At 40.1% G+C, this 21,330-nt stretch overlaps 1 protein-coding gene across 1 annotated transcript; it reads left to right on the plus strand.

Annotated features, from left to right (window-relative positions):
* The first annotated feature begins 7,451 nt into the window (after positions 1-7,451).
* LOC125298229 lies at positions 7,452-15,895 on the plus strand. The gene is made up of 5 exons (XM_048248934.1): positions 7,452-7,491; positions 7,882-7,981; positions 8,325-8,395; positions 11,152-11,335; positions 15,507-15,895. The coding sequence occupies exons 1-5, from the start codon at positions 7,465-7,467 to the stop codon at positions 15,893-15,895; spliced, it is 771 nt and encodes a 256-aa protein (XP_048104891.1). The 5' UTR covers positions 7,452-7,464.
* Positions 15,896-21,330: the final 5,435 nt, after the last annotated feature.

Below are 21,330 nucleotides of genomic sequence, written 5' to 3' on the forward strand. Positions count from 1 at the left end.
CCATTGAGAGCATCCTCTCCAGCTGTATCGCTGTGTGGGGCGGAAGCTGCACTGAATACAACAGGAAAGCCCTGCAGCGCATAGTGAACACAGCTGGAAGGATTATTGGTGCTTCACTCCCCTCCCTGAAGGACATTTACACCACCCACCTCACCCGCAAGGGCGACCAAAATTGTGAGTGATGCAAGTCACCCCGCTCACAATCTGTTTGATCTACTGCCCTCTGGGAAGAGGTACAGAAGCTCGCGCCCCACACTACCAGACTCACCAACAGCTTCATACACCAAGCTGTGGGATGCTGAACTCTCCCTCCTCTCCCCTCCACCCTCAGCTACATAACATCCTGGACATTGGACCCACAATGGCCGCCTGCACTACTCCACTTTGCACACTTGCACACTTGTACACTTTTACAACTTGTTGTTGTTGTCCTGAAAACACAACACTTCTGCTGCTCTTACATAACTTGCACCACTATGCCACTTTCTTTCTTACTTAGGTCAAACAGAACTACCCAAGCCTTTTATTGGCCTGACTTTGCACTAGTATTTTATTGACTGTCTATGCACAATTTCAACCAAATTTTGCTGCTCTTATTTTTTTTCATTATTATATGTGCCCTCTTATTTACTTATTTACTTACTTGTTTGTTTTACTTGAATGTTATGTTTGTCTGTGGACTTAAATTGGTCAAATATGTCTTGTCTTCACCGTGGGATAGTGAGAAACGTAATTTCGATCTCTTTGTATGTCTGGAACATGTGAAGAAATTGACAATAAAGCTGACTTTGACTTTGACTTTGACTTTGAAATGTCAGCTGGAATGGGAGCCCGGTGAGGAGAGATGCTTAATTGATGTCACAGGTGGGCTAGTTGAAAGGGGGGGGAGGTGTTGCTATTTATATCAAATGCAAATTCAACTCTACTTTAGTGGTCTCAAAATCAGTGAGTAAACAATTTGAGTTTTTGGCCTTAAACCTTGAAGTCTCCAAAGACCACTATATCAGGTTAGTTGGTTGTTATAGAACTCCATCTGCAACAAATGACTCTACATCTACACTTACTTGTGTACTTGTTTAAAGAGCAGTGTGACATTTTGAATCTGACCCAATTAATTAACACTCCTACTCGCCCAAATCCTATATGTCCAGAGAAATCATCACTCATTGATCTAATCCTGACCAATGCCCCTTTTAAGTACTCTGCAATAGGTGTTTTTTGCTAATGATGTGAGTGATCACTGTGTGATTGCTGCTGTTAGAGACACTAAGGTGCCCAAGTCTGCACCTCGTATTGTTATAAGGCGGAATATGAAAATGTTTGTAGAGCAGGGATTTTTACATGATTTATTTTATTTTGACTGGAGTAGAATTGCCCTGATTGATGTGGAATTAGCCCTGACCTTCTTTCAGAATAGTTTCCTAGACATTCTTAACAGATATGCACCTTTTCACAAATTTAGAATTAAGGGGCGGGACAATCGGTCAGATACTGACGCGGACTGGCTTGTTTTCAGACAGTTGCGAAACAGATTCACTTCACTCTTCAGAAAAGATAAAGCTGAATTTTACCTATCTGAAACCACCGAGAATCTGAATGACCCAAGACAATTCTGGAAAACTATTAACCCTCTTGGCGCCACGGTCGACTTTAGTCGACAAGATGCGGTACTGAATAAAACGGCCGATTTAGTCAAATAGGGTGTCATATTTCGTTCGACCTCCACTCCACTAGATGGCAGACATGTTATACGTCATCCCGGAGTCGAAAAAATGGCAGGCTTTAAACAAAACTTTCTAGCTACAGCGCATTGAATCAGTGCGTACAATACCGGAGCTAGTGTGCGTGTGAGCCACTTTGTCAGAGCGATATTGTCAACGTCAGCGAGTATTAGCATTAGATTATCGTCTAATGGCATCAAAAAAAGTTTACCTGAAATTAAGTGTTGGGTCTTCTATTCGCGGACCCTGATTCTGAAGGGGAATATCTGCCTTCAGAAAATGACGGTGATTCGTTTAGTGAGGCTTCAGATGCGTCCCTGCCTTGCAGTGATGCAGCTGGACAAAGTGAGAGTTTACTCCATAGTTTAGCTTACACCAAGCACAAACGTTGAATCGTTTGCCCAATGTCACTGGTGGGAATAATGTTTCACGGTTTCGGAGTGTTCATCGGGAAGTTAGCAGGGTGTTAGTGGTGTGGCGAACGAGGCTGGAGGTAGCCTAATGTCCATAGCGCTAGCTTCTGTCTTTTGAACGTGTGCCTCTCTGCAATCGCGGCAACAGTAATGTGGTGGAGCCTTTGTCTAATGCCACTGGGTATGTTAGACGAGGTCGAATGACAGTAGGCCTAGTCCGAGCTGCGCAAATTCTCTCCACTCGACGCGAGCGCGAGGCAGATCTGGCCATGCTGCTCGCAACAGGAGCAGAGGTGGTGACACGGGGCAGGAGAGCCATTAGGCCATGCATAGTCTATCACAAGATGATGGGAATGCCGGCCCAGTATGGATAGGATATGGATATGGATAGTCATTATCTCTACAGCAAAAGACCTGCTACATAAAAAAATTTAAATTGTCATTAAAATTAGTAATGATTTACACTGTTGATTATCTATTTCCCTGACCATTTAGGACATATGTGTTCTTTTTTGTGTGTTCATGTCCTTGTGATGTGTGTGTCTTTGTCAGCTAAGAAAAAAACAACAACAAAAAACATCAACAAAAACAACAAAAAGAAAACAAATACTAGCATTGTCTCTTGTCTTGTCTCATCACACTCCTGATCTGTGCCTTGCCCTGGCAAGTGAGCTTTTGAACTAAACAGGTCTTGTCTACTTGTGTTTGTGTGTCATCTGAATAATATATATGTGCCCCGTACATGGAATCAGAGTGCCTACTGTATGTAGTAAATGGAAAATCTCTACAGCAAAAGGCGCCTAACGCTACATGCATTTGGTTAATTTCTGCCATTTATTAGTAATGATTTACATAGTTTGTTTACTACTTAGTATTTACCTGAGCATTCAGTATTGTGCAATATAGCATACAGAAGGTGAGGGACATTTTGGGGGGAAAGAAGTGGTGCATTTTATCATTCAAACATGCGACTTTTCATGAAAATTCTATAATCCAAGATGGCTGCCACCATATGACGTCATAATATGCAAATTAGATATAAACATTTAATCCCTACATAAACTTTGGGTCATCCTTAATATTTCTCTAATTTACAGAAAGTCTCTATCTCTTATCACTTTTAAGATATAGCCTTTTGAAATGAAGATGTCAAAATCGAACGTTTCGAAAAAAAAACTCTGGCGCCTAAAGGGTTAAGTCATTATCTGCATCTACTAAACCAACAGGTTTTCCGTTGTCGTTGGTTAAGAATGGTGTAACTATATCTGACAAAGTAGAAATGTTAAATTGTTTTAATGAGCATTTAATTTCATCTGGGTTTTTGTTTGATTCTGTTGCCCCTACAGTGTTGGAGCCTGTAAATTATACCTTTACTACTGCAGGCAACACTTTCAGTCTTAGCTCCTTCTCTGTTGCTGATGTTCATAAAGCCCTAAAACAATTAAATCCTCGAAAACCTGCAGGCCCTGATCACTTAGAACCTTTCTTCTTGAAATTAGCTGCAGATATCCTAGCTGAACCTCTGACACATCTTTTTAATCTTTCACTGGTCACAAACAAAATCCCCAAGTTATGGAAGTCTGCTTACTGTATGTTTTACCACTTTTAAAAGGAGGTGACCCAACCTTGCCTAGGGTTGCAAAATTCCGTGAATTTTCAAAGTTGGAAACTTTCCATGGGAATTAATGGGAATATATGTGAATTAACAGGAATAAACGGGAATTAATGGGAATAAACTGAGAATTTTTAATATGGCAAGTTAGTCTATAACAGGGAACTTAATGTAGTGGACAAAACCCCATCTTGCAGTCTAATATTAGTTAAAACAACCTGATTTAATACAATTTCAGTCAAATTTCTACCCTGCACATATGTCAATCACATGCACACAGCAATCGGCATAGGCTGCTAGACATAAAGGAAACCTATGGTGCGTTCATATGCATGGGGAAATTTTTTTCAAACCAATTGGATTTTGTTGTTGAGTGGTGTGGTGTATCTTGGGCAGTTCAGTGTTGCTAGTTTAGCACGCTAGTAAACCATAGGCAGAGAATGGGATTTCCGCTAGCATGCTAGGTAGCTTTGTATACTAAGCTAAGCGAAAATACCAACATACAAATCATATTGCTTATTACGAAACAAAATGTTAATGTTTGTATACGAAATAGTTTGTATAAATTACTCAAAATTCCCATTAATCCCCATAATTTCCTTTAATTCCATGAAAGTTTCCCATTTTGAATATTTCCAAAATTCCCCAACTTAACTTCCCATGGTAAGTTTCCGGAAATTTACCGGAAATTTTCCGCCCCTTTGCAACCCTAACCTTGCCTAATAATTACAGACCCATTTCAAAACTTTCAGCATTGGCCAAAGTGTTGGAATCCTTGGTTAGTGAACAAGTGAAAGAGTACTTAAACGCTCAGTCAATTTTATCTAAGCATCAATCTGGTTTCAGGACTAAACACAGCACTATCACTGCTGCTACAAAAGTAATTAATGACATAGTCAGAGCGCTTGATGATAAGAAACACTGTGTGTCTCTATTCATTGATCTGTCCAAAGCGTTTTACACTGTTGACCATAACATGCTAGTTAATAGACTGATCAGTATAGGTATGTCTCAGCACTCTGTGGGCTGGTTTGTCAACTACCTCACTGATAGGACTCAAGCTACGCAAGTTGCAGACCTGACGTCAAAATATGCATCAATCTGTAAAGGGGTCCCCCAGGGCTCCGTTCTGGGCCCACTTTTATTCACTATTTATATAAACTGTCTGGGGGAGAATGTACAACATGCATTTTTCCATTTTTATGCAGACGACACTGTTATTTATTGTTGTGCTGCTACCATAAGGAAGGCATTTGAGCATTTGCAAACTGCTTTTCACAGAGTGCAAGCACAGCTTTATCAATTAAAGCTTGTGCTTAATGCTGAGAAGACCAAAGTAATGGTCTTTTCAAACTCAAGAAAATGAGTTAGACCTGAATATTGTTACCAATCAGGGTAAAACAATTGAGATAGTTTCATCTTATAAATACTTAGGATTTTTAATTGATGACCACCTTTCTTTTAAGCTTCATATACAGAACTTAGTGAAAAAGTTGAAAACACAAGGTTTTTTCTTTAGGAATAAATCTTGTTTTACTTTTTCTGCCAGAAAAAGGCTAGTCGATGCCACATTTCTTCCTATTATTGATTATGGTGATCTGTTGTACATGAATGCCCCATCAAAGTGTCTTCAGATGTTGGATGCTGTGTATCATGGAGCTTTAAGGTTCATTTCAAATTGCAGACCCCTCACTCATCACTGTAAACTTTACTCCACAGTGAATTTGCCCTCTGTCAAATCGCCGACTTGCTCACCTCTATATCTTCATATATAAGGGCATTATAGGCAGGCTTCCATGTTACATATCTGAATTTCTTTCTTTTACACAGAGTACTTATGCCTTAAGGTCTCAGAACACTATTTTATTGAATGTACCTCAAGCTGGACAGAGTTGTTCAAGAAGGCTTTCATGTTTGCTGCACCTTCTGCTTGGAATGTACTATAGAAAACACTCAAACTACAGTGTCTAATTTCCTTAAATGATTTTAAAGGTGTTGTTAAAGCCATAGAACATGAGTCCATCCAGTGCAAATGTTTTAATTAATGGCACTCTTATTTAATCTGGAATGCACTTGAGTTGTCTTTGCCTCTTTTGTGTTTGTTTTGTGATTGTGATGTGTAACTATTTGTTCTGCTATCTTGGCCAGGTCTCTCTTGAAAAAGAGATTTTATATCTCAATGAGACTAACCTGGTTAAATAAATGTTATAATAATAATAACTTTCAACTTCTGTCAGAAAAAGACGTTGAGATTGGCAACTTAGCATAGGCTGTTGTTAAAGTTAGCGATATTGGACAGAAATATAGACATAACGAGTTCATTTGATGAAGAATACGTGCAGTTTGAGCCATCTAGATCGACAAAAGGTGAAGCAAATAGGCATACTGTATCAGTCGCCTATAGCAAAGGCTAATGTGAATAACTAAATAGTTGAATTAAAAGCTCCTAAACTGGGCTGGTGCGTTTTGTCGAGTTCAGAGACAAAAGCAGTGTTTGACATGGTAATGCTGTCTTTCAAGAAACGTTCAGTAACCTGATCAGATCACTGTCCTGTGTCTACAGGGTACAGTTTAATATGTGAACACTGTTCACACAACTTTATTGGTTGGTTAAACACACTAGCACAATGCCACAATCTGTATGTAGCCAAGGCTGAAGGTTAAAACATTTCAAACCAATTTTACAAATTAAAGCCTACCCTACCCAAGTTTATTTATTACCTGGTTTGGTCCAACAAATATTCAGACTTATCTTATTCAGACTCATTCTAATAGTCTACAATGAAGTGTCCTTTAGGCCTATGAAATCTTCAGCCACAAAGAAAGAAAGAAAGAAAGAAAGAAAACTCATGTAGATTACTGAGGAGGAGAGGAGGGCCAGACTGAAGCATGTTGCCAAACAGCGCAAGTGGGCCACTTCACTCTTTGGCCCAAGCCAAAAACAAGAAATAAAGGGGTTTTTTTTGTAAAAATTAGTCATTTTGTAGTTTGTTTTCTTCATAAATCTCTGGTGTTGGGCAACTTCATACTCCATGGAAGCTATGCACTATTGGCAACAACGTCACTCTCTCACGCTTGTGTTGCTATGAAACGGCCATTTCCCTCTTTGCGCGCCCTTCTCCCCTTTTTCACCCCTGACCCGTTTTCATGCCTGAACATACATTGAGCAACGTTGTGGTAGTCGTTAAGGGTTGTTTTAAGGACATGTTTGTGCATGCCCATAGCCAGCCACTCTGAAACAGTCAAAGGCGAGTCAGAAAGGAGTCAGAAAGTCGAGACAGGACCCATTGTCAAAATTTCGGTTTCCACCACTCTAGTTCATCCAAAACAAACCAGAAAAGGGACTCAAAGTACTAAATACTGGAATTATCCGTTAAGGTGAAAATATTGCATAGTGTACCTTTAACCACCCGCTCACTCACACCTATTAACACTTAATTTTGATGGGCTTGTCTCATACTCATCATGTTCACCTATTAACACTCAATTGTGATGGGCTTGTCTCGTACTCGTCTCGTGTTCCCCTATTAACACTCAATTTTGATGGGCTTGTCTCATACTCGTCTCGTGTTCACCTATTAACACTCAATTTTGATGGGCTTGTCTCGTACTCGTCTCGTGTTCAGTCAGATGGTCTCTCCTGAGGATCAGAAGCTGTTTGAGGCTCCAGTCTCTTGCATTAAAGAAGAAGAGGCTGAGGAAGAGGAGGAGGAGGATTATGGCCATGGAGAGTCCAGTCAGTCTGGTAAGCAGACACACACACACACACACACACAGACACACCCACGCATCACACACACACACACAGACACACCCACGCATCACACACACACACACAGACACACCCACACACAAAACACACACACACACACTAATGTCCTATGTTGAATATCTACTGAGTGCAACATAATTGTACTGTATTATGCTGGAGGATTACATGTGAATGTACGTTTCCTTTTTTTCTGCTTTTGCAGTAACGTTAGAGATAACTGACCACACAGATCAGAACTGTTCCAGGTACGGTGTTTGTTACATATACACATCATGTCAAACACATGGATATGTGTCAGCTTGCTTGGCACACACACAATCACACGCACGCACACACACTCTGATGGTTTTGTTTACTTCTCAGACTCAGCAGGTGCCGTGTGGTGGTCTGATCCTTGCAGTTAAAGAAGAAGATGGTGAAAGTGGATGTGGGGAGCGGAGAGGCTCTGGCAAGGAGAGCATAGGTGAAAAGAGCAACACATGTACACAACACACAAACGCATACACACACACACATATGACTAATATGACGTCAGAGTTAAAATGTATCATCATATTCATTTATGTAGATAGACTGGACCTGTCCCACATTTTCTGGCCAGCACGTGTCTTTATTGCAATGGTTTCAAAAACTAGCATGTTAGCTACCATTAACTCATTATTATTGCACATTATGGCAGTACAAACTCCCTTAACTTTTTTTTGCTTTGAGTTATTTTTCAAATAAAAAAAACGCCCTGGCCAACTATTCTTGTCAAAAAGGAAGCGTAGTCTGTTCACACTAAGTGTCTTTGTTTGCGTCTGCAGTAGAAGAATCCGCCCTCAGAGCAGAATACCCCGTCTCTTCAGCTGAAGACATCAAAACTGAACAGGTCCAGGTACATTGGTGAAAGCCTATGATGTTTGTAATGTCTAGTATAGTTATCCACTGTTAAAATCACATCTTTATTTAATTTGCCAAACTAATACTAATATTATAGTAAAATCAAATGAGTAAAAGGTACAATACACAGGTTTAGGTATTTTTGGCAAGTGTAGAGCTCTCTCTAGAGTCGCGATGTATTTATATGTTACTCTGCTATTGTAAATAGTAAACTTCTCGTGACTTATCCCCTGTACACAATGCAAATGCTTTTGTTGTGGAGGTGAAGGATTAGCAACAGGCAAAAACTATCTCCAAAGAGCTAGATCTACTGACAAGGTAATATTTCACGATTCTCGCAAGATTTGTTGGGCACCGCTCTTGGTTGTTGCATGGTTGGTTTTCTCGGTAGGGACTCGCTACGTCTATGCTGTATAGCTATGCTAGGTGAACAATTTGCCTATTACAAGTTAGTTTACCATCAAATTGGCTTCGTAAAGATTAAAATCTTGCACAATGTGCCTTTAAGGCAAGAACTACATCAAGCTAAAACTCTGTGAAGTGACAGAAGGCATTCTGATGCATGAACTTGTAAGTGAACTTGGCTGAATTTGCCTGCTCCAAAATTAGAACATGCCATTGTGTAGTGTTGATCGAAGTTGGAGGAGTTGTATAGTGTTGGGCATGACAGGAGTTAGTTCTCCACAATCGGCAATGTGGCAGATAGTGTAGAGCAGGGGCGTCGCTAGGGTTGTATTCCATAGTATGCACCACATGTAGCAAAAACACAGTTGTGTTAACCTACTAACAATAAGGATTTGCTCACAACACTCTAAATACATTGCACTGCTGTTTTGGTTATCCCAAACTTTTAGATGATAGGCCTATGCACAGTCAAGGACTTTTTAACACCCGCACCAACCAGACTCGTCATGACGTGCCTTAGCCCCAAAAAGGTTGAGAACCTCTGTTCTACGCATTAACTGAATCCCTGTTCCAAACAGTGCTTTATTTTTTTTAAATAAGCCTACAGAGGAAAGCAAACAATTCAACATTTTAAACATGTGTAAGCCTAGACCATAACCGTAGAGGACAATCTCTCACTGCTGTCAGTGTCAGCATCACTGCTAAGAACAGTAGCTACGTCTTTTAACGTTACGGTTAAACGCCTGAAAAATATTAAGCTGCTGCTGTTGTTTTCTTTTCATGACTGAATGATTTAGGCTATATCCCATGAATGAATGGAACTTTGTGTTTTTAAGCGCCAGAATTGACCCATCCAAAGCCACGCTTTTAATCTTTTGATGATTCATTGTACTCACAACGAAAACAACAAGGAAAAATCCACCCTTGAAGGGAAGAAAACTTATTCTGAGAAAAAAGAAATAAATATTTTTAACGAAAACCCGTTGCTCACAATTATTGGCACTCCTAGAAAATCATACATACAAAACCTAACAGAAGCATTTCCCTATCTAATTTTAACTTTGTTAAATTAATCAGAGTGTCTGTGAACTTTCAGAAGTGTGTTGACATTTGTAAGTCAGTGAATGTCTATAAAAACGAGGTACTTTGTTGAAAATGCCTATATTTACAGTTAAAACAATGATTAAAAGGTTCTAATCAACTGGAAATGTAACAAACATGCTTGGACAAAGACCCATGGTTATCTTGCCCCCACGTACAGTATGGATGATGGTAAGATAGGCAAAAAATTCCATAAGGACCACTATTGGAGAGTTACAGACAAAGGTGTCATCTTGGGGTCACCAAGTCCCCCAAACAATCTTCAAAAGTGACCTCACTGCTAATAGCTTATTTAGAGGGCATGCTAGGTAAACGCCTGTCCAGTCATTTAATTACCAATGTAAACGGCAGGAGTTACCGAATGGTACAGTGACTTTGTCTGGAAGTGTGGTCTATTGTCAGATGACATGAAAACTGCGCTCTTTGGCTAGGTAAACTTTAGGTGTGTACATAGAAGAATGACTTTACTGAAAAGAACCCCATACTTAATGAGAATTATGGTGGAGAGGCTGTGCTATTGTGGGGCTGTTTTTATTCCCAAAGGCCTTGGGAATCTAATTAAGGTGCCTGGTATCACAAACAACATGAAAAACCTTTTTTAAAGGAAATCTGTCAATCTCTGCCAAGATACTAAACGTTGGTCATGATTGGATCATATATCAGGTCAATGAACCACAAAAAACGTCCAGATCAAAACAAATATGGTTTACTGAACGCAAAATCAAGCTTCGGCCATTGCCATCTCAGTCCCCTGATTTAAACTCCACAGAAAAACAGTGGGGTGAGTCAAAGAGGAGAATGCACAAGTGTGGACCTAGGAATCTGGACGATCTCGGGAGATTTTGTAAAGACCAACAGTCTTAAATCTCTTGCTTTGTATTCTCCAACTCTATGGGGTGTCATAGGTGAATATTACAAGCTGTTTTATTGGAAAAGGGAGGCTTAAGAAGGTATTATAAGCAGGGGTGCCAATAATTGTGAGCAATGTGTTTTTGTTAAAAATATTTATTTCTCAATGATATTTTCCTTTTTCCAACAGATTATTTTTTATACCAGATTTTAGCATGGGGTGCCAATAATTCTGGAGGGTACTGTATGTAAGATGAATACGGTACATGTCTTTGAAGTATTTATTTAGGATGAGTTCTTAGGGGCCAGTTATCAGACAACCTAATGCTAACAGTAAGGCGCTGCTTTTTACCAACTGGCTCAAGTTACCTCTTTTTCTCCTTCTGTGTGTGTTAGGAAGAGGAAGATGAATCACACTTGGCTCCAGTGTTCAGCTCTGAAGCTGCCTCATCCACCCTGTCCCTTGCAGACCCCCTGCATCTGGTCCAGTTAAGCAGGGTGCCCATGAAGTTGGTGGACTGCTGCAGGACAGGACAGCATGGGACAGAGAAGAACAGAGAAGGAGAACAGCAGAAGAGTCGTAAGATAATTAAAAAAAGAAACATTTCACTTCATTGTTAGTCTATATCAAAAGTGGTGGTTCACTTTGTGCGAATTATGCTATTTTCTGAAAATAGAATAAGCCTACAATCTAGTAATTTTACACCACAACCTACCACTCATACAAATGTAGTTCAAAACGAAGGCTAAGTTTCTGCCAGTGACTGTCATAGAAGGCCATTTCCCTTGTCAGACCAGCTATCGCTAGGAAAGGTGGCTGACAATTTGAGTGTTAAGCTAATTATTACTTAGCTGCTAACACTACCGCCACCACTGCACACAACTGCGAACCTAGAAACATACCTGACGTCCTACTAAATCCTCGGTTATCGCTAAATCAAGTTATGAACTTACTTGACGTAATACCAATCTTATCAAACTAGCTAGAGTTAAACTTAACGTCCTCTCTATACGTAGCAGCTATGAGTTTGTTGCTAATCGATGACAGGTAAAGCCAGCTTGGTTGCTTACTTGATTAACTAGCCAAGTCGTTAAAAACAGACTTCACACAATCCATTCGAATAAAAAACACAAATTAATTGTAACTTACTTTGGGTGTGGTAGGAAAATGTCTGTTTCGTCATAGTTTGTTGGATGAAGCAGACGCCAAGAATGTAAACTTTCTTGAAAAGAATTGAGATATGCTTGAAAGCAGTGTGGTCGAAAGCGATTAGTCATAGGATGTGTAGTTTAGGGAGCGCCAGATTGTATGCTTAGAAGCTGACGTTGCAGTTGGACCCACACCTGATTACTTTACGACCCTTCTAAATGAGCCCCCTTTGTGATGTCATAGAGAGAAAACATTTTAATCTCCTATTTCTCAAAAAGTATAAACTTTTCAAAAAATCTAAAAAGATTACTCTTGGCCAATGCCAGACCAACACAACGGTTATTTCAACAAGTCTGTACGTTAAGCGATTATAGCCGCATTCATTTTTGGAACAGGTAAAAAGAAAAGGTAAAAAGAAGAAGCCAGGAGATATCAAGATGGTGGATTCCATCCACTATAATTAGTGGGTCACACAGTCACATTGATTTGAGGACTTCATTTATTTGTAAACATAGGTAAGTACAGACGTGTACACACATTTGGTTCCATTTCCATTCCATTTATGAATTATTTATTCCATTTTCCATTCCATTTATGACAGACGTTTATTAAAACATGACTAGTACATCTTCAGATATATATCCGGACATTGGACCAGCATGAGAAAAGGAAACCATGAAAACCCTGGTATGGATCTATTTCATGGCCTATTTCATGTGTTGTGTTTTCCCAGTGAAACGGACAGGACTATGCGCCTCATCCTCCATGGCCCCTTCAGGGAGTCCCACGTCCAGCTGGACCCTGCAAAAAGAGCCGGAGGAGTCTGGAAGATTGTCCCGTCCTCTGCGTAAACACAGCTCCCAGCTCAAGTTGTGTAATTACACTCACACAAGAGAGAAGCTACACTGCTGTAAACTGTGCGGCAAAAGTTTCAGTCATGCGGGAAATCTCAGAGTTCACCAACGAATACATACTGGAGAGATGCCGTATAAATGCAGTCGGTGTGGCAAGAGTTTCAGTCAAGTAGGAAATCTCAAAGATCACCAACGAATGCATACTGGAGAGAGGCCGTATAAATGCACTCAGTGTGGCAAGAGTTTTTTTCAAAAGGGAGAGCTCAGAAGACACCAACAAATGCATTCCGGAGAGAGGCCGTATAAATGCACTCAGTGTGGCAAGAGTTTCAGTGTAGTAGGAAATCTCAAAGTTCACCAACGAATACATGAGAGGCCGTATAAATGCACTCAGTGTGGCAAGGGTTTTATTGAAAAGGGAGCTCTCAATAAACACTAGCGAGTACACACCGGAGAGAGACCGTATAAATGCAGTCGGTGTGGCAAGAGTTTCAGTCAAGCGGGACATCTCAAAGTTCACCAACGAATACATACTGGAGAACATCAGCGCATTCACACAGGAGAGAGGACGCACCAATGCACTCATTGTTAGTTGAGTTATGCCTCAGTTGGAATAAAATTACTGTTCTGAAACGGATATTCTTGATTATGATCAGTGTTGGGAAGGATACTTTCAAAACGTATTCCGTTACAGAATACATGCCCAAAAATGTAATTTGTAACTTATTCTGTTACGTTACTCAATCTGAGTGCTTGGATTACTTTCCGCATTGAATTGCATTTTATAAGTGTAGGAATGCGGCCATCAAATCCTGCTTACTAAACAGGCCTATTCTGGTGTGTTCTTCTGTTTCAAATGGCTGAATGTGTTAGGTCCACAGGTATATTCACAAAACCTTGAATATATCATCATAGGATACTTACTTACAGAATTTCCCCCGATAATCTTAAATTTAAATAAATAGATAAGCTTGTTTTGTGCGTTCAGGAGGAATGTAGTCTACAGATGCAAACAGAGGGTAGTCAAAAAATGATCAAACCAAAATCTCAAAATTGACAAGTAGCCTATTTGGGGGAGAGGTTTTGGCTCCTTATCTAATAACTTGGCCTATTAATTCTACTAGTTTGTTATTTGTCAATAGATCTTCATCAATACATGATATAAGCAGCCTTATATGTAAAATGGGAATTGTATAATACTATTAATTAAGAAGACCTGGGGCCTCATGTACAAAGCTTGTGTACGCACAAAAATGTTGCGTACGCCATCTTTCACGCTCACGGTCGGCTGTATCAAGAGTAAATGAGCGTGAGAATGTGTGTTCCTCCCGGGTTTCTCCATGGCAACTATATGTGTGGCATATGCACATTTCCAATGTGTATCGTCAGTTGGCGACACTTAGAGGCAATGCAGCGCAAAAACATTAGTTGATCACGACTAGGCCTTTATTTGCACAGCATATTGTGAAATGTGGGCTATTAAAAATGACAACATTTCAGACCAGAACTGTCCCATTTTGCTCCCATAGTAACGAATTACGTTGCTCTATCTTGCTAGTAATCAAGAATCTTTGCCCTCGTCTGACTCCGCTTCTTCTGACAGCGGTTTTCCCGAGACCTGACTCATTTTCATCTGATGTCTGAGACATGACTGTAATTCCATAAACTTGACAGCGGTTTTCCTGAGACCTGATGCCTTTTCATCTGATGTCTGACAGCTGAGAATGTCCTAAAATGTACCCCGCACAGGGTTCATTCACAGTACTAGGGAGTGTCTACAAATCTCAATTCTGAACAGGTCAAGTCAACTTTATTTATATAGCGCCTTTCATACAGAGGTCATTCAATGTGCTTTACATAAACAAAAGCAAACAGGAATAGCTGATAAAAGCATAGAAGGGCAATAATCGGGGCTAAGAATAAGAATTCTGAAGAGGGTTAAGAATAGCTTAAGAAGTAAGGAATAATAATAAAGATCATAATAAAAAGAAAACCTAAAACGCACAAGGTAAAATCATTTAAAAATAAAGAATAATTAATAAGCAAAAAAACAAAGGCAAAAGTAGTAAAAAGTAATAAAAAGACAAGGTAGAATAATTTCCAAGGCAGATTCCGAATTTGTAACTCAGTGCAGTTAGCATAAAGCATCTGAGAACAGTTTCGTCTTACCGGTAAGTCTAGATTTAAAACTGGCTACAGTTGGGGCCTTTTTGATGTAGTGTCCACAAAAAGGTGTGTCCACAAACTTCTTGTTATGGTAGCTGTGCTGCCTATTTAGTTAAATCTACAAACTAAGCATCAAAGTCAATTTACAAACATTGGTAATATTTTGTTCCTTAAGCCAAAACATTTATTTAATGTGATTCATGTATACATATTCATATATATTCAAGTATACTCCCACTCCATAAGCTAAATATATTATGGCATCACCTTCACTTTGTTTGCTCATGGTTGATGTCATATTGCTTCACATTCTCATCTTTAGACTGCTGTAGATCACAGAGGGCTCCCCCTCTGGTGGGTCAAGTGAACTACAGGACAACAGAGATGAGCACAGCCATAAGACAAAAGTAGCAGTGAGGTGACACAGCAAGTAGGGGTCAAGTGAAACAATGTTAACGCTTCCAGGTTGCGATACCCTCGGTGGCACAGTGATGTCATCAACATGCTATTATAACGCTATTATCACCCGTGATTACTGGGTAACAAAATGATGCCTTTTTTGTGCACCATCTGTCTTGAAGTGGACACTGGCATACAGGACATCGTCCCCTTGACTTCCTGCAGTCTGTCTGTTGTCCTGGAGCTGGACACTGGCGTACAGGACATCGTCCCCTTGACTTCCTGCAGTCTGTCTGTTGTCCTGGAGCTGGACACTGGCGTACAGGACATCGTCCCCTTGACCTCCTGCAGTCTGTCCGTTGTGCTTGGGTTGGACACTAGCGTACAGGACATCGTCCCCTTGACCTCCTGCAGTCTGTCCGTTGTGCTTGGGTTGGACACTGTCATGCTGAACGTCATCCTCTGTTCTTCCTGCTGCCTCGGCACTGGGGGGAGCAAGAGCTCCGCTCATCGTTCTGATTCTGCAGGGATGCAAACCTCAGTCATAGCAGTCACAAGAGGATCAAGTTAGGAACCTCGTTGTTAGGTCAAAGCAGTCATGAGAGAAAAAGTTTTGAACATGTAATGCTCTTCAAATTCAGAAACATCGTAGATTATGTTTCTGAATTGGAGAGCAATACAGATCTGATAATCAAGGTAAATTGGGGAAGCATTTAGTACACAGTGGGAAGAGGCATCTAACCTCTGTGCCTCTTTTCTCTGTCCTACTGTTTCCCTTGTTTTATCCTCATTGTAAATCAAAAACACAACTTGATAAAGTCATGTTCTCCAGGAGAGTATATTTTATGACAGTCAACTGTTTTGGAATAGACTTCTCCCAACACATCCTCCCTCATGTGATCTGCTCACCTCAGCCAGTAGAGGACACACAGTAGACCCACAACTCCACAGACTGCCACTCCAACAGAAGCTGCTATCAAAGGACTCATCTCATTTGCTGTGATCAATAAAAACAATAATTATTTTCAGTGTTTATCCTTTTGTTCGCTGTTTGGATTAGAATGAAAGTAGAATGGCATAATATACATATTAGATGGCATAATATAGATTTTAGATGGTCAACTCAACATGTTCCCTAAAATCCGCATGTCCTCTCTGTAGTCTTTAGTTATCCTCAAATGTCTTGTTTGTCTCTTCAGAATTTCTGATCTGTCTTTGTGGGTGAGAAACGTCATGTCACAGAATACCATCCCCACAGAGCCAATATGTCATGTTTCTAGATTTTCCATGTTACATGTTCATGTTTTATTTAGAATTTAGAACAGCATAGAGCAGTGCTCTCCATGAAAATAATACAATGAGTGTTTGTGCTGAAAACTGCACCAATTCGAAATCACAATGGTTAGAGAATGTTCAATATCCCTAACGGAATGCATGCCTTCGCCAGAAACGCCAAAAGACAATGTTATATTAATAATGCAAATGAACGAAAACCCTCTGAAATAAAGTCTGAAATGAGAGGTTATTGTCATTTAGACAACAGGGGTATACAACAAAATATGATTTTAGCTTACAGCAGCCGACTATTAGGTTAAGTTTATAACATTGTGGCCGGTCACCAAGCGTTTTCTGCCCCACAGCTGCGTGCACATCTAGTTTTGTTGGTAAACGGTAAACCCGTCTATAGTAATTTCCTAAATTCATGTATTGGTTATGTGTTATTATGTTGTGGGTAATTAGCTGCTATACAGTTGAAGAGAGTTGATGCGTTTTAATATGTGTAGAAGGCAGTGTTCTCTAAAACCCCAAGTGAATATGATCACATAATAGGCAAGGGATTACCGTAAATCATGACCTGGAACATACCATATACCATTGCTGATAAATGATAGCCTGCTATAAGTTTTTTTTTTACATCATAAACTTGCACTTACACATGATTTGGAGTCTGCAAGGTGGAGATGGGAGATCCTCATGGCCTCTAACAGCACAGGTGTAGTTGCCCTCATCTTCATATCTGACTGGGTGGAGCTGCAGCTGGTTGTTGATGATCTGCTTCTTCTCTACAGGACGTCCATCTTTACTCCAAATGAATGAAGCACTGCTGGTTAGATTGCAGGTGGTGTTGCAGGTGAGAGTCACATGATCACCATCCTTCACATGTTCTATGTCAGAAAAAACAACCACTCGACCTAGAAAAAGGAGACAGACACATACTGTCTGGTAATCAGTAATTATCGGGGTCCAAGCAGTTTGGCAAAACGTGCCCTTAAGCAGGTTCAAAGTCATCATCAAGGAAATGGAACAAAGTATAAGCACACCAATTTCTATGTAATCGGGTCAAGAGATATGCTTCTCTGTGTCATTATGAAGTATCCTATGATGTTTCATGAGAATTGGCCATTTGCTATGGCATATGTTATATGAGGATTAGATCATGGAAAATTAGGAAATATGATCAAATGTGTGCCAAATGTCACTTTTAACAGTTCATGATATTGATATGTGGCGGCTGTAGTGCCCCCTATGGACAGAATGTCACATAATTCAGAGTGCCTCCACAGAATGTCACATTGATTGTGTGTACCAAGTTTGAATGAGCAGACCTTTACAACAGTAGATATTGACAACTGATTGGCCATTGACGGCCATTTTGAAGAGTTAGTCAACGGACAGATAAGGAAATGTGATGAAATCATGGCAGGTATAATTGAGGGAATTTACCGAAATCATGGCAGGTATAATTGAAGGGATTTACTGAAATCATGTCAGGTACAGTATAAATGAGGGAATTTACCAACATTATGATTGCATCTAAAGAATGTCACGTTGATTGTGTGTACCAAGTTTGAATAAGATCAGAACTTCACAAGAGAAGATATGGACAATCTTTACAACTGAAATTGTATTGGCCTTTGGCTGCCATTTGAACAAGAGTGAGTCAATTGTTAGATTAGGACATTGTTACCATATGCCATTGCTTGGTTAGTTAGTTTTTTTAACATCATAAAATGTTGCACTTACACATAATTTGGAGTCTGTAAGGTGGAGATGGGAGATCCTCATGGCCTCTCACAGCACAGGTGTAGCTGCCGTTGTCTTCATAACTGACTGGATGGAGCCGCAGCTGGCTGTTGATGATCTGTGTCTTCTCTACAGGACGTCCATCTTTAATCCAGATGAATGAAGGGTTGTCGGTTAGGTTACAGGTGGTGTTGCAGGTGAGAGTCACGTTAACCCCCTCATCCACTTCTTCACCTCTTTTTGAAGAAACAATCTTAAGTCCTAAGAGAAGTGTGATAAACCAATTGTTTCTGTGTACTAAAGTTAGGTGACCAAAAACATTAGCTGGTTGATCTGCTTATGCTATTCATTGTATATTTTCAATTTAATATCACTTATAGAGCGCCAAAACATTATACATGTCTCATGGCGCTTTACAGATTGTTAAACAATCAGAGAAGGCCATGAGTAACAGGGGCGAGGAAAAACTCCCTAGAATTGGAGATACATATAGGAATGCAAATAATTTACCTGTGACATTCACAGAGATTCCAGGTTTACCAATCCATTTTTCTTTTTCTTTATTGGTGGTGATCCTACAGTAGTACCGATACTGTGCATCTGCTTTGGTTAGTTTACTCAGGTTCAACAAACACCTATGTCTTTTATTGTGACTCACTTTTAGTGTAACTCTCATTCTTCGAGACATCGGGTGCGTCCCCAGAGTCTTGGTTGATCCAGAAAGATTCATCAACTGTAAGATAACTGGGGTGGGTGTAAGAGCAGGACATGTTGACTGATGATCCCTCCAAAGCACAAATGTGTGTAGGGCTGTAAATGACATTCCAGGCCATACACAAACCCCCTAAAACACAAAGCGGACAGTAAATGGGGAAGCTGTTGCACACGTGGCTATAATGTCTACCACATTTGACCATTCTTATCTCAAAAATATTGTTAACTTATTCTAAATACCATGAGGCTCATTGACTTTGTTAACACAGGGCATCTGAACACACAAAACAATTTTTTATAACAATTTGAGTGTTTTATTTAACTTTAGAACCGGCTATTAGAAATGAATGGGTGAGAAAATGGTCAGTGTATAAATTTGATTCCAGGCACATACTTATTGATCAGATGGACTGTATATGTGCTTCTGTACATTAAAACACACACGCAAACACACCCTCAATCCCCCTCTTTGCTTCTATGCCAGCCCCCATTCCCCTTTCTGACTTGCATGAGGGGCAGCCGTGGCCCACTGGTTAGCACTCTGGACTTGTAACCGGAGGGTTGCCGGTTCGAGCCCTGACCAGTGGGCCGCGGCTGAAGTGCCCTTGAGCAAGGCACCTAACCCCTCACTGCTCCCCGAGCGCCGCCATTGTAGCAGGCAGCTCACTGCGCCGGGATTAGTGTGTGCTTCACCTCACTGTGTGTTCACTGTGTGCTGTTTGTGTTTCACTAATTCACTGATTGGGTTAAATGCAGAGACCAAATTTCCCTCACGGGATCAAAAAAGTATATATACTTATACTTATGAGCTCAGGTCAGGCCATAAATAGCAAATAGAAGTTCAGAACTGGTTATATCCAATAGAAAGCAAATTGATACAAAGGTCTATCACAACATTAGATGATAGTATGTGTGTTACTATGGATTTCTAACAAGTTATAATGTAATGCAGCAGGCATTTTTGACCGGGAACATAAAACTAGTAAACATAAAACAAACAGAAGCATTTCACAGAAAATGCTTTAATGATGCCATAGGAATAAAGAAACAAAATAAAAAATAAAAAAAACAGCATGTGTTACAATAATGTGTATTCTGGCTTCACTGGCTTCAGCACATCAAAAAAGGCACGCATGTAGGAGAGTAACATATACATTTACGGTTGCTTTTAAATTGGGATAGTTCCCTTTAACTTTAATATGCTATTGGTATACAAGCTCCCTATCAAGTTCCAGTTGTAAAATAAGGTAAAAACTCACCCAAGATCAGTGCATAAATGCTGATTAACGTCTTCATGCTAACCAATATCTCTCTCTAACCCACTAAACTTGTTTGTTCTCATCATCCTCTCTGTGCAGGCGATAGCTCCTCCCTCTTCCTGTGCTGACCACAGCTTTCTCACCTCTGCAGAAGCAGGTTCACTACCAAGTGTGAAGAATGCTGATAAGATCCAGTGGAAAGAGAACATATCATAGAGTCCCATATACATGTTTATAATGTATACGTGTGTATGTGTGTGCAATAGTCGGTCTGTTCTTGTCACTTATCGCTATAGTGTTTTTGCATCATTCAACTATATTTGGTCTAGGAAGCTACAGTGCAGTTCTACAAATGAACACCTAGAGGGGCTGTGGATCAGGCATTAGCATCCATGTTTTGGGTCCAAATGAACCCCTATGAGCTGCTGTGGATCAGGTCAGGTAGTATGTTTTGGGTCCAAATGAACCCCTATGAGCTGCTGTGGATCAGGTCAGGTAGTATGTTTTGGGTCCAAATGAACCCCTATGAGGTGCTGTGGATCAGGTAGTATGTTTTGGGTCCAAGTGCCCACAGAGCACCCAGGTTATTCTAACCTGTGGCCATTTTAAAAATGAAGTACATAAATACATTTAAAAACAAAGTACATAAATACAGTACATACATCTACATAAATACTCAAAAACATCCTTTAAAAACCAAAGTTTGCCACTGAACACTGTTACCAGTATGTCACCATTGTTAGATGAGCTCTTCCCTTGTCATTATGTCACTGAATGAACAGAGTATAGTTATCCTCAGCAAACATGAGCTAGGAAAAAATGGTCATGAGCAGATTTTTTTTTTATTGGTAAAGGGGTTGAAGCAGGAGTACAAATATATTTGAGTACTGAGCAAGGAGAAGAACTAGAAGGTATATAAATGTCTATAGGAGGTCCAAGGTGAATAAATGAACATGGTATAGGCACTAGCGCATGTAGTATGCTGCTATCCACACTGTACAGGCATTCA

Source organism: Alosa alosa, chromosome 7 (assembly GCF_017589495.1).
Source record: "Alosa alosa isolate M-15738 ecotype Scorff River chromosome 7, AALO_Geno_1.1, whole genome shotgun sequence".
NCBI classification, from domain to species: Eukaryota; Metazoa; Chordata; class Actinopteri; order Clupeiformes; family Clupeidae; genus Alosa; species Alosa alosa.